Genomic DNA, 14,082 nt, shown 5'->3' with positions numbered 1-14,082 from the left:
CGTATGGAGTCGGTTCGTTCAGTAATAAAATTTCTGAGAAAGGAAGATCATTTGGCGTCCATAGACATCAAGGACGCATATCTTCATGTACCGATATTCGGTCCACATCAAAGGTTTCTGCGTTTCGCAGTGGAAGGCCGTCATTTTCAATTTGTGGCACTGCCGTTCGTTCTAGCCATGGCCCCAAGGGTTTTCACAAAGATTCTGGCCCCGGTATGGGCGTTCCTAAGGTCCCAGAAGATCTCCGTGGTAGGTTATCTGGACGATCTCTTGAGGGATTGCTCTTGCACCATCCTGATCCAAAACGTGTCAAAAAAAGTGCGGACTTTGCAACACCTGGGGTGGATTCTAAATGTGAACAAATCATCCCTTTGCCCAACCCAGACCTTGGTGTATCTGGGTCTGGTCTTGAATACCGCCAAAGAAAAGGTGTTTTTACCCCCCTTAAAGGTCGCTTCCATAGTGGAAATCGTCCAGAAGGTGAAGAAAGAACCAAGACCTTCTATTCGGCTGTGCATGAGGTTGCTGGGCAAAATGGTGTCATCCTTCAATGCAATTCCATATGCACAGTTCCACTCCAGGGTGTTCCAGAGCAGCATTCTGGGAGCCTCGGACAGGTCTGCTCGAACCTTAGATTATCCTATGGTTCTATTCCCACAGGTACAATGGAGCCTCTCTTGGTGGTTAAAAACCAGCAATTTGAGAAATCCTTTCCACCAGCAGTCTGGAGGGTAGTAACTACAGACGCCAGTCGCCTGGGTTGGGGAACACTACTGGCGGAGGCATGTGTTCAGGAAATATGGTCCCAGGCAGAAAGGACTTTGACCATCAATCTATTGGAGATTCGGGCAGCTCGTCTGGCTCTGCGTTTCTGGACGTCCAGGTTACGGGGTCTCCCTGTTCGTGTCCATTCCGACAACTCCACAGTGGTGGCATATATCAACCACGAGGGAGGTACCAGGAGTCGGGCAGCCCAAAGAGAGGTAAACTACATATTAACTTGGGCAGAAAAGCATGTGCCGTTTCTCTCGGCAGTATTTATACCGGGGGTGGACAATTGGCAGGCAGACTTCTTAAGTTGCCAGGGGAATGGTCCCTACATCCCGAAGTGTTTCTACAGATCTGTCAACAATGGGGGACCCCAGATGTGGATCTGCTGGCATCCAGATTCAGTGCCAAACTGGACAGGTTTGTATCCAGGACCAAGGATCCGCTTGCTGTCGGCATAGACGCGTTAGTAGTTCCTTGGAATCAGTATTCTCTGATATATGCTTTCCCTCTGATCCAAATTCTGCCGCACTTACTACGCAGAATACAGGAAGAAGTGGCCCCAGCATGGCCTCGGAGATCCTGGTACTCGGAGATTGTGAAATTGGCAGTGGGGGACCCAGTGGTCCTTCCATGCCGTCCAGACCTGTTGTCTCAGGGACCCATATTCCATCCTTCTTTACGGTTGCTAAATTTGATGGCATGGCTATTGAGACCAGAATACTAAAAGACTGTGGAGTCATGGGTTCAGTCTTGTCTACTCTGATAAATGCTAGAAAGTCAGTTTCTAGAGCTATCTATTACAGAGTCTAGAAGTCATACTTTTCTTGGTGTGAAGAAAGGAAATGGAACCCTCGTAGATATACGATTGGAAGAGTCCTGGCCTTTCTTCAAGCAGGAGTAGACTTGAAGCTGGCTTTAGGGACAATTAAAGGACAGATTTCGGCCTTATCGTTTTTTTTTCAAAGACCAATTGCATCCCGTTATTTGGTATGTACCTTTGTTAAGGGATTAACGCACCTAAGAGCGCCGATTAAGTCGCCTTTATGTCCCTGGGATCTAAATTTGGTCCTGTCGGCTTTACAGTGTCAACCGTTTGAACCTATTGGGCATATCCCGTTTGTCCTATTAACTAGGAAATTGGTCTTTTTGGTGGCTATAACTTCAGCTAGGAGGGTGTCAGAATTAGCCACCCTTTCTTGCAAAGAACCTTTTTTGATTTTTCATCAGGACAGAGTGGTCATGCGTCCTTGTCCTGATTTTTTACCTAAAGTAGTTTCCAAATTTCATTTGAATCAAGACATCATTCTACCTTCCTTTTTTCCAAACCCTAAAACCAGGGAGGAAAGGTCACTTCACTCGCTCGATGTGATCAAGGTTTATTTAAAGATGTCGGCTTCTTTTCGGAAAACTGACTGCCTTTTTGTCCTAAAAAAGGACAGCCGGCAACAAGTTCAACTATATCCAGGTGGATTCGTCAGACTATTATCCAGGCATATGGATTAAAAAGCACACTCCACTAGAGGGGTTAGTGCATCATGGGCAGTACGCCAGCAGGTGTCTATGGCTCAGGTTTGCAAAGCGGCCGCTTGGTCTTCAGTTCATACGTTCACCAGGTTTTACCAGGTGGATGTCAGGTCTCAGAAGGAGACTGTTTTTGGCCACAGCGTGTTGCAGGCAGATTTGTAAGTCTCTGGCCCGTTGGGCTTAGGGATATGGTGTCCCCCCCCCCCCCAGGTGCATTGCTTTAGGACATCCCAATTAGTCATTATTATGCTGCTCTGTGTCCCGTGATGTACGATAAAGAAAAATGGATTTTTAAATACAGCTTACCTGTAAAATCCTTTTCTTGAAGTACATCACGGGACACAGAGGTCCCTCCCCTCTTTTCTGGGATCATCATTGCTTGCTACAAAACTGAGGTACTTCCTGTATAGGAGGGGTTATATGGGAGTAACCGTCTTACTATTGGTTGCCAGTGTCCAATCACCTAAAGGTAGCGTATAACCCAATTAGTCATTATTATATACGATGATCATCTTCTAATTTCACTGAGAATTTTATATCTTTGGGTACCTGATAACCAAGAGGTCTCCAGAATAACTGTCAGACAAATTGAAAAACCTTGTCTGAATATTGGTTTCCCTGAATTAAGCTGATGCCAGAAGTGTCTTTGAGCACCTTCTCCTCTATAAGCCTAAATGTTTGGGAAACCCAAAAGTGTAACTAGCCCAAAATGCATCTTCAGGTGTTGCTTGCATGTTCACTGTGCTCTGAGATCTCTGATTGGCATTTAATTGAAACCTTTGCTCTTTTTACACCAGGATATGTAAATCCTAATGATCAACTTCTCTCATTTGGTCCCCTTTGTTCTGTTAAAAGCCTAGCTTACCCTTTTGCACCATGTTATATGGTACACCCATATTTAGGGTATTAACAATGCATCTTGCACCACTATCTTTAATACCTTGCTGCTGCCAGCCAGCGGCTGTTGGGGTGAAGAACCCCTACACACTGTCACAGGGGGAGATGGTGGAAGGTGGAGGCACCCTTAATACGGGTTTAACATGGTGCAAATGACCCCCCACTTCAGATTGCCTCCCCCTGTGACAACGTGCAGGGGTTTCTTCAACCCTGCAGGCGCTGTCACTTTTATATTTTGTGGAGACTCCTCCCCCTTTATGTGCTTGAACTTTTGCATTAATGATTTCCTTAAACTATTGAGATTTTATCTATGGCGGTGTGGCTATTTCTCTATAGCTTTATTATGGCATCAACGTTGGCTGTGCAACCTCCAGAACAGTGTCTTTCTCAAACTTTTTTGTCTTGTGGCGCACCAAGAAGATCCCAAAATGTTCATGGCATACCTGATAATATTTAACAGTTTTTGTGGTGCAGAACTTATTTATTTATTTATATATATATATATGTTAACTCTGTTGTTCCTCTGGTTCTTTATGTAGAGACCAGTGTCAGGGTGGACTCCCAATATTTCACCAATATCCGATAAAAAAAAAAACAACGGGACACGTTCTATAATGCAAAAATGTATTTATATCAGATGCTCTTCAAGGCATAAAATGGTTACATGCTACTGTACAGTTACGAGCATGCCATGCTCTTCCTCAGGCTTTGTGCCAGGCATGGTACAGTAGCATGTAACCATTTTATGCCTTGAAGAGCATCTGATATAAATACATTTTTGCATTGGAGAACATGTCCCGTCATGTGTATGTGTGTGTGTATATATATATATATATATATACACATACACACGACTCGACATGTTCTCCAATGCAAAATTTTCTTTTTATCTTTGAATAATCTTCATATCAAGACAATAAAGTGCAATGCAACATTGATTTACCATTTAATTTTTCGATATGTTCAAGGTTTCAAAACGCTAGCAATTTTAAATATTTTTTAAAACTCCCATGGCACACCTGCAAATCTCACGCGGCACACAGCTTGAGAATCACTGCTTTAGAAGGTAACGATGCAGGATGGATTGTTTAGAATTCCTATTAAAGGTAAAAGAGGTTCTAACACTTCACCTCAAAAAAAAAAAAAAAGTAAGTATACCTTGATTCCTTGTTTTGATTTCACGAACACAATAGCAAAAACCTCACTGGTTATAGCCAACTTGTTTGGTTGTGATTTGCCATTTATATATACATAGATGAAAACATCATTATGGTTTTCTATAAGCTGTTCTGTTCCTAGTTATCCATATGTAAAGTAAAACCAAGCTACTGACATATTTTTAAAGTCCTATTGGTACCCAATAGGACTAGTGATGATGAGGAGTTCCAACAGTCTGATGAAAGGCATATGGGGACATACTGAGCAATGAATTTGGGGTCTGTAATTCCATAAAGGCAAAGACAATAGACATTGAGCTGATTAGAAATTACAATGCTGTAGCTAATGCAAAACTAGTCTATCAGGTGTGAAAACTTAATGCATGGTGTTGTATGTATGCAAAAACAAACTGGTTTAATAGAAAAAAGGTTGCACACAAGTCCACTAAGTACGTGTGATATTACTTTGAGCAGTTGGAAAGGGTCTTGCTGGGAGGAAGACAAAGGATATGCTGAACTACCATTGAGCAACATTAGTTTATAAGCTTCTCCAAACATAAGGCAAAGCTATACAATAAAAACTGGTCATATAGCAAAAAGACTAAAAAGTTAAAAGTAGTAAACATGGCCTCAGGTTTCTTATTTTTAAGATCATACATACTGTAGAACCACTTGTATAATATAGTTCAATTTTTTTAAATCTGTCCTATGACGCAAATGCCCATTCAGCTACATTTAAAAGCATCAACATATACATTATAATACATTATAATATACAAACTCTATCAGAGATAACAAATTCTTGCTAAGTTCTTTTTTTCAGCAGCACTTCCAAAGTCTTTACTAGCTGTTTTAAATCGAACAGCTGAACTATAGAAGCGTTAGCTTTAAAACTTGATTTAGAATAGGAATATGTCACACAACAAGAATTCAGTGTAGCAGATCATCCATATCATGTTTTAGCACCTTTGACAAGTGTACTTGTTAAGATGATTCATATTATAAGGGAGCTGTTACTTTGGAAGGAAGTTTGTGATTTACAAAGCTAGGAAGAATATGAGCTTTCTATCAGTCTCTGATGACCTACTCCCTTCACTTGATAACTAAGCACCAAAGCATGGTTCTTGTTCAGATTGTTTGTCACCAGCACTTGTATGTCCTTGGTTCCAGCTGTGCTGCATACACCTTCCCAGCATTCGTCATGGCCTAAGGTCAGAGGCCAAAAGTTCTTGCCCTTGACAGACACTGCTGCCAGCCCTCTGGCCTTAATTCTGAACCGTACTTCAGTGTTGGCTGGCAAAACACCAGTCTTTGGCTCTAGCAGTTCATAACCTGAATTCCAGCCATTATATCTCATGGGGAAAAATGGCCACCTTATTTTTTTGTTGGAGCAATATAGAAGGTAATTGCAGGCATAATCGTAAACATTGCTGAGATCTGTCTTCATCTTAGTGCATATCTTAAGAACATAGTAACCAGCTTTAGGGAGTTGGATGTGAAACTCTACCCGACCCTCCTTCTCTAGTTGAAAAATGTATCTTCTCCTTGCTTCCTCTGTTGTGATGTCATCAGAATGTAAGGTAGCCACAATATCAGTTGTTTCATCTACAGCAAAACTGACACAACAGCGTCCATCATCTGTAAAGATTGCAGGCTCAAGGTGGGATGGGCGAAGAAGACCCTTTTTTTCTGAGATGTAACTAGGTCCAGCGGGGTTGCATAGTTCAAGGGGCAACAAAGGCCACTTCACTTGAGTATTAACACAGGTAATCAGATAATTGCATGCAAATTTAAAATTGCCCTGCTCAGATTCAGTGTATATCTTCAGAACATACATCCCAGCCTGTGGAAGTCTTACCTGAAATTCTACTCTGTTGTGTTTTTGGACTTGGAGTATGTGCCTCCTTTCTCCCTCTTCTGTTAATAGCACATCTTCTGACTGCAACCTGCCAAATATACCCATCTCCTTCTTGAGTGTAAAAGAGACAGAGCAGCGTCCATCCGAAGTGTGAATGATTGGCTCAGTTTGGGAAGGCTGCAAAAGGCCTTTCTTCTCTGACAGAGATGTTGGTCCAACAGGGTTTTGAAGTATGTTGGGAAAGGGCGGCCAAGCTGCCTTTGGATTGGAACAAGATATTAGATAACTGCAAACAAGCTCATAGCTTCCAGGTTGAAATTTATTATCTGCATAAATCCTGAGGTCAAAAGAGCCGGGTCTTGGAAGCTGGATGTAGAACTCTGCCTGATGCTTCTTCTGTATTTGCAGAATGTACCGTCTTTCCATTTGGCTATTCCACTTGTTATCATCAGAATGTAATGTAGCCAGGCAGCTCATATCTCTATCTAAGGAGAAACTTAAAGAACAGCATCCATCTGTGCTGTTGATTACTTGTCCTAGCTGTGATGGCTGGATAAAACTTTTTTTGTCTGCTGAGTTGCTGGAACCCACTGGTATCTGTGGCATAGCAGTTACACCTGGGCCTGAAGTCTCTATGCCTGAACAACATATTAAGTAATTGCAGGTGTATTCAAAGTTAGTTGGAGAGGTTTTGCTATCTGCAAAGATCTGGAGAACATATGAACCAGTCTTAGGCAAACGAACCTGCAGTTCTATATGGTGACCTCTTTGAACTTGTGTCACGTGACGCTTGTCTCCACAGTCATTAAATGATACATCATCACACTGAAGGGCTGGTAAAATTTTGATATCATCCTTTAAAGTAAATGAGATAGAAACCTGCCCAGTGTGTGTGTAAATAATGGGATCGTTACAAGAGGGTTTCAGAATACCTTTTTTCTCCATTAAGGCAGTTGGCCCAACAGGGTTCTGTAATTTTTTGGGGAAAGGTGGCCATGCAACTTCAGGATCTGTACATATGATTAGGTAATTACAGAAACACTCAAACTTGCCTGGACCGGTGGAGCTGAGCAGTTTTAGAGCATAGTAACCTGCCTGGGGAAGGTGGACTTTAAATTCCACTCTGTTTCCTCGCTGGGTTTGCAGAACATATCTCCTCTCATCTCCCGATTGGATCTGATCTCCATGTAATGTTGCTACAACAATGTTTCTCTTGGCTAGAGTTAAACCAAAAGTACAACGGCCATCGTAAGTGTTAATCACTGGGTCACGGCATGTGAGCTGCAGAAAGCCCTTCTTGTCAGTTAGCCAGCTGGGACCAACTATAACATCCAGCTCCTTAGGGATCATAAACACAGGGTCCACCGATCTGCAATAGACAATATACTCTACAACGTTATCATATGATTCTTTGCTACTGTCATATGCTTTTGTATATATTGCCAGCGTGTGTCTTCCAGTCACTTGTGGATATAATTCAAGCTGCATGCCTGTTTTTGTTAATGTCATCAACCCAGGCTTCTCTGTTTTATTGAGTGTGAAAGAGAACAGTGCAGGGGAGCGACCTTCAATAGAAAAGTTAACTTTTCCATTAACTGTAAAAAAATAGAAATTGCATCATCTATTAGGGTTCATGTGTTAGAATAAAAATTCAAGATATTGTCATGGTCACTGTTCTACACTACCTAGATATAGCATCAAAAGTCCTCTAAAATGGTATTTTCTATGCATTTTAGTTTCTGCTATTGCCAGCTTCAGTTTTATTGAAAATGAAAATTAGGCCAGGCCTATTTTTTTTGTTTTTTTTACCTAGTTCCAAATTTAATGTTTACTTTTACTGACATCTGACAATTTTTAAGCATGCATTCTTCCCAGTGGAAATGTTTCTAATTTGCTTGTTGTCATGAGCAACCACACATAGCTGTGTCTATGTAATGCTGTCCTAATAGCTTTTACAAAATATAGAGAGTGCATTTTATGTATTATACTGCAATATGCACGTGTGAGAGGTCTACAAATGTCCTCAGCAAATGTGGTTGTCTTATGACCTAGAAAGCTGGGAATAACCTTATATTAAAGGATATCTAAACCCAAGAACAAACTTTTTATATGGTGCAGCTTACCAATCCTTAGATGTAGTGGCTGCATTATTATCTTCCTTCTGTAAGATACTCATCCCCACCCCTTTATTCTGGAGAGAATGAAAGCAAGATATGTCTAAAGTGGAGCATGGGTAACAACTATGGCTTGAGCTGAAGATACAGTATGGAAGTGACAAAATCATTAGGTAAATATAAAAGAAAATGGCCTGAAAAAAAGAAAATGAATGCAGCCACATCCAGCCCAAGTAGTGATAAGCTGCAAAACTGAGTACTGAAAAGTGTTTGCTTTAAGAACTTGTACTTCCCTTCCCATAATTTATCTTTTGTTGGCCATATATTGGAAGCATGCCATTTATACTGTAACTACAAGCTACCACATGGCAACAAGCAACATTTTAACATTTCCTTTTGCATAGCAGGTGTTAGTCATGAGCATTATAAGTACAAGGAAATTTGTTAGGTAAGAGATACATGAGGGTCAACTCTATTGATTATTTCGGGGCCCTGCCTTCATTATAAACATAGAGAATACCTGTTTCAACCTGGAGGGTCTCAGGAAAAGATGCTATCAGGCCAGCATTGTAGAAGCTGCTCTTACGACACAAGTTTCCCTCAAATTGTTTGAGTGACAGTGGCACTTGCAGGAGTTGCCAGTTCTGATTATCAGGGAAATGTTCCTCTATGAATAATGCAGGGTGAGTCAGAAAGTAAAATTCATTGTATCTGCCAAAAGAAAAGATTTTTTTTTTTTCTTCTTATCAATATATTTTCTTTCAGGGATGTATAAACATACATGACAACAAGCACAATTCAAGTCAATGACGGGGTTTACACAAGATCAAAGTGTGATACAATGATAGTCAGGAATTAAGACTGCCATGAATATAATCTATGTTCATAATGCCCTCCAATAGAAAATCCTAGTAAAATTCTTAATTGTGTAAATAACCAACTAAAGGGGTAAAGAGTGAAAGCGGTCGTATACCTCTTTAGCACATTTTTACCTGTAAGGCTTACCTGTAGGTAAAATGAATATCTCCTAAACTGTAATTCACCTTGCATACAGCTGCTGACATCAGCGGCGCATGCATTCTGAAGGTCCGGCGGATGTTGCCGGAAAATCAGAGCTCCTTGCCGGAAATTAGACTCCCGTGCAAACTCGCGGAAGTGATGTCATTTTGGATCTGGCCACTCACAGCGCCGGAGTCGCGAACCCGGAAGAAACGCAGAAGGGAAAACGTTAGTTCCCTTGGCGGTGATCGGGATGTGATGCCGACGCTTCATTTTAATGTAAGTATTTCATAATGAGCTCGTATGTGGTGCATACAAGCGCATTATGCTTTTGCCTTACAGATTTTTTTTTCTTTGGGGGTATACAACTTCTTTAAGAGAAGTAAGAAAAAATTAGGTCGATTTACTAAAACTGGAGAGTGCAAAATCCAGTGCAGCTCCACATAGAAACCAATCAGCTTCCAGTTTTTTTTTTTGTCAAAGCTTAAAGGATAACTCCACTTTCATGGGGGAAAAAAATAGTAACTAAAGAATAAATAAATAATATAGCGTATCCAATTGTGACAGAAGTCATATTGTAATTGAATGTTTTTAAAAATTACCTTTCCTTTTCAATCTGCAGCTCTGTAATTGTCTGAAATTGCAATGCAATATGGCAACCTGGAGATGTTTTGTACACAAAATGTGTACAGAACGCCCCCCAGAAACAATTTCCTGCTTGCATGATTAGCTCAACGATTTTTACAGAAGTCTGTACTAAGATACAAGTCAGATTTCAGATGTCATTTTTGGTGAGATACTTCCAATAGGAAATCACGTCTAAAGGGATGCAGGCCCAGCAGCTTTCCTCATCGGTGCCCTGCAGGTGCTACAGCTGATTGATAATTATGAAACCACGCCCATTAGAATCACTTTTCCACATGGACACAGACAAACACACAGGAATTTCTTCAGAATAACAGGTCGGAATCTGCAACAAAGTTTGTTAACATTTTTGTAATGTACATAAATCACCCAGAGGGGAATGCTTTTTTTTCTCAACAAAAGTGGAGTTACTCTTTAATTGAACAAGCTTAAGTTAGAAGTTAATTGGCTACCATGCACAGCTGCACCAGATTTTGCACTCTCCTGTTTTAGTAAATCGACCTCAATCTGGGGAGCCAGAGTAGGCAGAGGGTGGGAGAGAAGCTTTGTGGGTGGGGGGAACACGACTCACTGATAAGACAGAGTAGCCTAGCTAACTGGATGAAATAATCAGATGGTCAGGAGTGAGTGGTCAAAGTCTCTAGGTAGGATATATCCAACCAGGGGTTTCAGGCCCATTTAAAAACTTAACTTGTTCATGAGGATCACAGACATATTATCATCCAAGAGGTACAATACTATTGTATTCTATACCGGGGGGGGGGGGGGGGGTGAGGACCCCCCTTGGTAGCACAGAGCATGCTTTAGATAGAAGTAACTTCAAAATGAGAACAGTAAGGCAAAACTGGGTATTTGTACAGTGCCCAGGTTTTAAATTCAGTAGGACTTCCTTAAGATCTTTTGGAATACCTTTCCCTAAGAGAGTGTAGACCCATTAGTGTGCTCCATTCCAAAATCTGGTGCAAGGACAGGTTCACCATATGTTGCAGAGCAAAAGTTTTCCAACATTTCCATTTGACATAGGTTGATTGTTAGATGGACTTCTGTTGAGCTGGAACATTAGCTCCTTCTGCTAATTTCGTATTAGTAGAATTTTGGTGAGTGTTGATTCGCGCTTTTCATTTTGCGCTTTTCAGTTTGTTTCTGAACGACCGTTCGTCACCCAGACATGTTGCGGAATTGGAGGAGATTACATGTTATTTATTATTGGCCTTGGAGTTATTGCTTTGACATTATTTTTTTTTTTGGTTGAATAATGATTTGATTTGGTTTATTTTTTATATTTTTGGATGCATATTATTCTTGATATCACTAGAAAAAAAAAAGCCTTTGAAAATTAGTTTGCAATAACTGGCATAATTTGCCACATCACAAAAGTCTCCATTACGAACGCTAGTTTACAAGACCGACTGCTTCTGGCTCGTCCTTGCTTCCGAGCATGTGTGTTTGTACTTTGGACTTTTGTCCGACGGACTTGTGTACACACGATCGGAAAATCTGACAACACACACACATTTGTTGGCGGAAAATTTGAAGACATGCTAGCCAACATTTGTTGGTGGAAAGTCCGACAACAATTGTCCGATAGCACATACACACGGTCGGATTTTCCACCAACAGCCTGACATCAAACATTTCCCGTTGAAAAATCTGATTGTGTGTACAGGCCTAAAGGCTTAACTTTTCTGGGACCCAACACATTTTCCAGCATTTAGCATCCACATTCCTGTGATAGATGCTGTACAACTAATGTAACTGGGTCTGTGATGCAGCATTCTAGTAAAGGCGGAGGTTATATGGCATGAAAATTATTTTAAAAATAATTTTTTATATGGCATGAAAGACATTTTGAGAAACGGGGCTCCATTATTGTTCTGTAGATGCTGTGAACATGGGAAGTGAAATAAACCTGTTAGCTATTTGAAACATTTAAAACAAACAGCTAATTCCTGTTATAACCTTTGTTAGCTAGAAAACTGTCTTTTTGTGCCCTAGATTTAGGGTCACTTTGTTACTAGCAGCTCAAATTCAGTCCTAGGTCTCACCTTCCCACCCCCACTCTCTCCAGTAATTTTTAAGAACCTGTCGGCTTTCCACTTCCGGGAGACCTGGCTGCGGCACATTAAGTCAGCACCTTGGCTCCCTCCTCCTTCCCCCGTCACCGGGCCAGGAGAGTGCAGCGGTGCCTCGCACATGCGCAGTAGGGACCCAGTGTGAAGCTTCACTACTGGGTTCCCTTACCGACAATGGCGGCGGGAGCACCCGACCAGCCAATGGAAACATCAGCTGCGGTGCCAACATTGCTGGACTTCAGGACAGGTTAGTGTCTTATTATTAAAAGTCAGCAGCTGCAGTATGTGTAGCTGCTGGCTTTTAACTTTTGCAGGGGTGGGCGGATCTCCACTTTAAGTCCACTTTAAGTCCACTTTAAGTCAGCCATAGATGGTTCGAATCTTGGCCGGTTTAGCAGGAACTGGCCACCATTCAAACCATGTATGGGCAGGCTGAATGTACCCAAGTTGATCAATCCATCGACTTGGTTACAACCAGCCTGCCGGATTTTAGATGCTATTATTGCTAGCAGCTTTTATAGTAGCTAGCAATAATTACTGTGTTCTCTCGGTGGGAATGGCTTCCCCCGCCCACCTGCCGGGAGAACACAATGGCTCAGTGGGAGGGATTCCACTGTCAGCACTATCCATGGATGCAGGATAGAAATTCGCTCCGTCTATAGCCAGTGTTCATGACCTGAGACAAGCATATGCATATAGCTGATAGATAGATATCCTTATGTTTTTGCAAGACAGTGAACTACTGATAAGAATGACAACAATGGCAATATACTTGTGTCCTGGTCGATTGCCTATAACAGCCACTGAATTTTGGAGAGAGCTGTGGGGAAGACCCAGCAGACTCACCCAGTACAGGCTCCTTGCAGAAAACTACAGGAGGGGTGGACTTAACACCAGTCACACTGTACAAGGAAAGAAAGCAGCAGTAAAATGCAGGCTTACTTCACTGGTCTGGAATAAATACACTATAAGGGCATTGAGATTTAGGTAAGAATACACGTGCCTATTGTATTTAGAAATTACTTGTTTAGCCTGAATTCCTGCTTTATCCCTTTTACTGAGTGTTTGCAGCCACCGGGAGTGTCTGCATATCTGACTGCCGGCTGTCAGATAGAAGCGATCTGTGGCTGTGCAGCCACCTGATCCCTTCCAAAAAGGAAGCCCTTCCCCTGGGCGTGTCCCTGCTATGTATCCCAAGCTCTGTATGCCCATCAACGCACCCAGGGCCGACATGGCAGGTGCTGCCAAGTAGAGGGAGGGGAGCCAAGCAGACTCTGTCCACTCTCCTTCACTTCTTGCTGACCCAGAAGCAATGTGTAAAACATCACTTCCGGGTCCCCCTTTCGTTTTCTCCAGCCTGTATGGCTGGGACATAAGCTGATGGAATGCGATCTGCATTCTATCAGCTTCATTGGAAGGCAGGTGAGACATCAGGGGTCTTTTGGAGAACATTTCACCAAACATCAGATAGGGGAGTGTTTGTCCCCTATATGATGAAAAACATTTACAGCGGAGTTCCACCTTGAAAAAAAATTTTTTTTTAAAGTCAACAGCTACAAATACTGTAGCTGCTGACTTTTAATAAGGACACTTACCTGTACAGGGAGCCCCCAATGTCGCACCCCCCCAGGCCAATTCGTCCATTGGCTCGAGTGCAGGTGCCACCATTGCGACTAAGGGAAACCGGCTTTCTGAATGGCCCCGTCGTTTTCTGGGACACATACAGGTCCCAGAAGGCAGTGGGGGGGAACACGGAGGGGCCGTGGCAGAAGAAGAAATGACGTACCTCGCGGTGGCCTTTGTACACCTTTGTACTTCAAAAATGGTAAGAGAAAAGAAAATGTATATCTAAAAACGTGGGGTGGAGGGGTGGTCTTTAGTTTAAGACCAAGCAGTAAAGTTGGGTGGAACTCCGCTTTAAGTAAAAAAAAAAAATGTATAAAATTATTTAAGCTACGCTCAAGAAAATAAAATCCCCCCCCAATTTTTTGAGGATCCCCACCCCCATGTAAACGAGTGTAAATGCACACGCTGGGGGAGCAAAA

The 14,082-nt window shown here is 42.0% G+C and overlaps 1 protein-coding gene across 4 annotated transcripts in view; it reads right to left on the bottom strand.

Moving 5' to 3' along the window:
- Window positions 1–4,122: 4,122 nt before the first annotated feature.
- LOC141139440 (uncharacterized) overlaps window positions 4,123–14,082 on the bottom strand; it is a 74,068-nt gene continuing 64,108 nt past the window's right edge. For all 4 annotated transcript variants that reach the window (XM_073625516.1, XM_073625517.1, XM_073625518.1 and 1 more), the window contains 2 exons: window positions 8,842–9,032; window positions 4,123–7,802 (listed from right to left, as the gene is read on the bottom strand). In XM_073625516.1, the coding sequence (XP_073481617.1) occupies window positions 5,395–7,802; window positions 8,842–9,032 (2,599 nt within the window). In that variant the 3' untranslated portion in view covers window positions 4,123–5,394. The remainder of the gene's footprint in view (window positions 7,803–8,841; window positions 9,033–14,082) is intronic.

Source organism: Aquarana catesbeiana, linkage group LG04 (genome assembly GCF_042186555.1).
Source record: "Aquarana catesbeiana isolate 2022-GZ linkage group LG04, ASM4218655v1, whole genome shotgun sequence".
Classification (NCBI taxonomy): Eukaryota; Metazoa; Chordata; class Amphibia; order Anura; family Ranidae; genus Aquarana; species Aquarana catesbeiana.
Note: the sequence above shows the minus strand (reverse complement) of the source record. Positions and strands in the feature narration are given on the sequence as shown.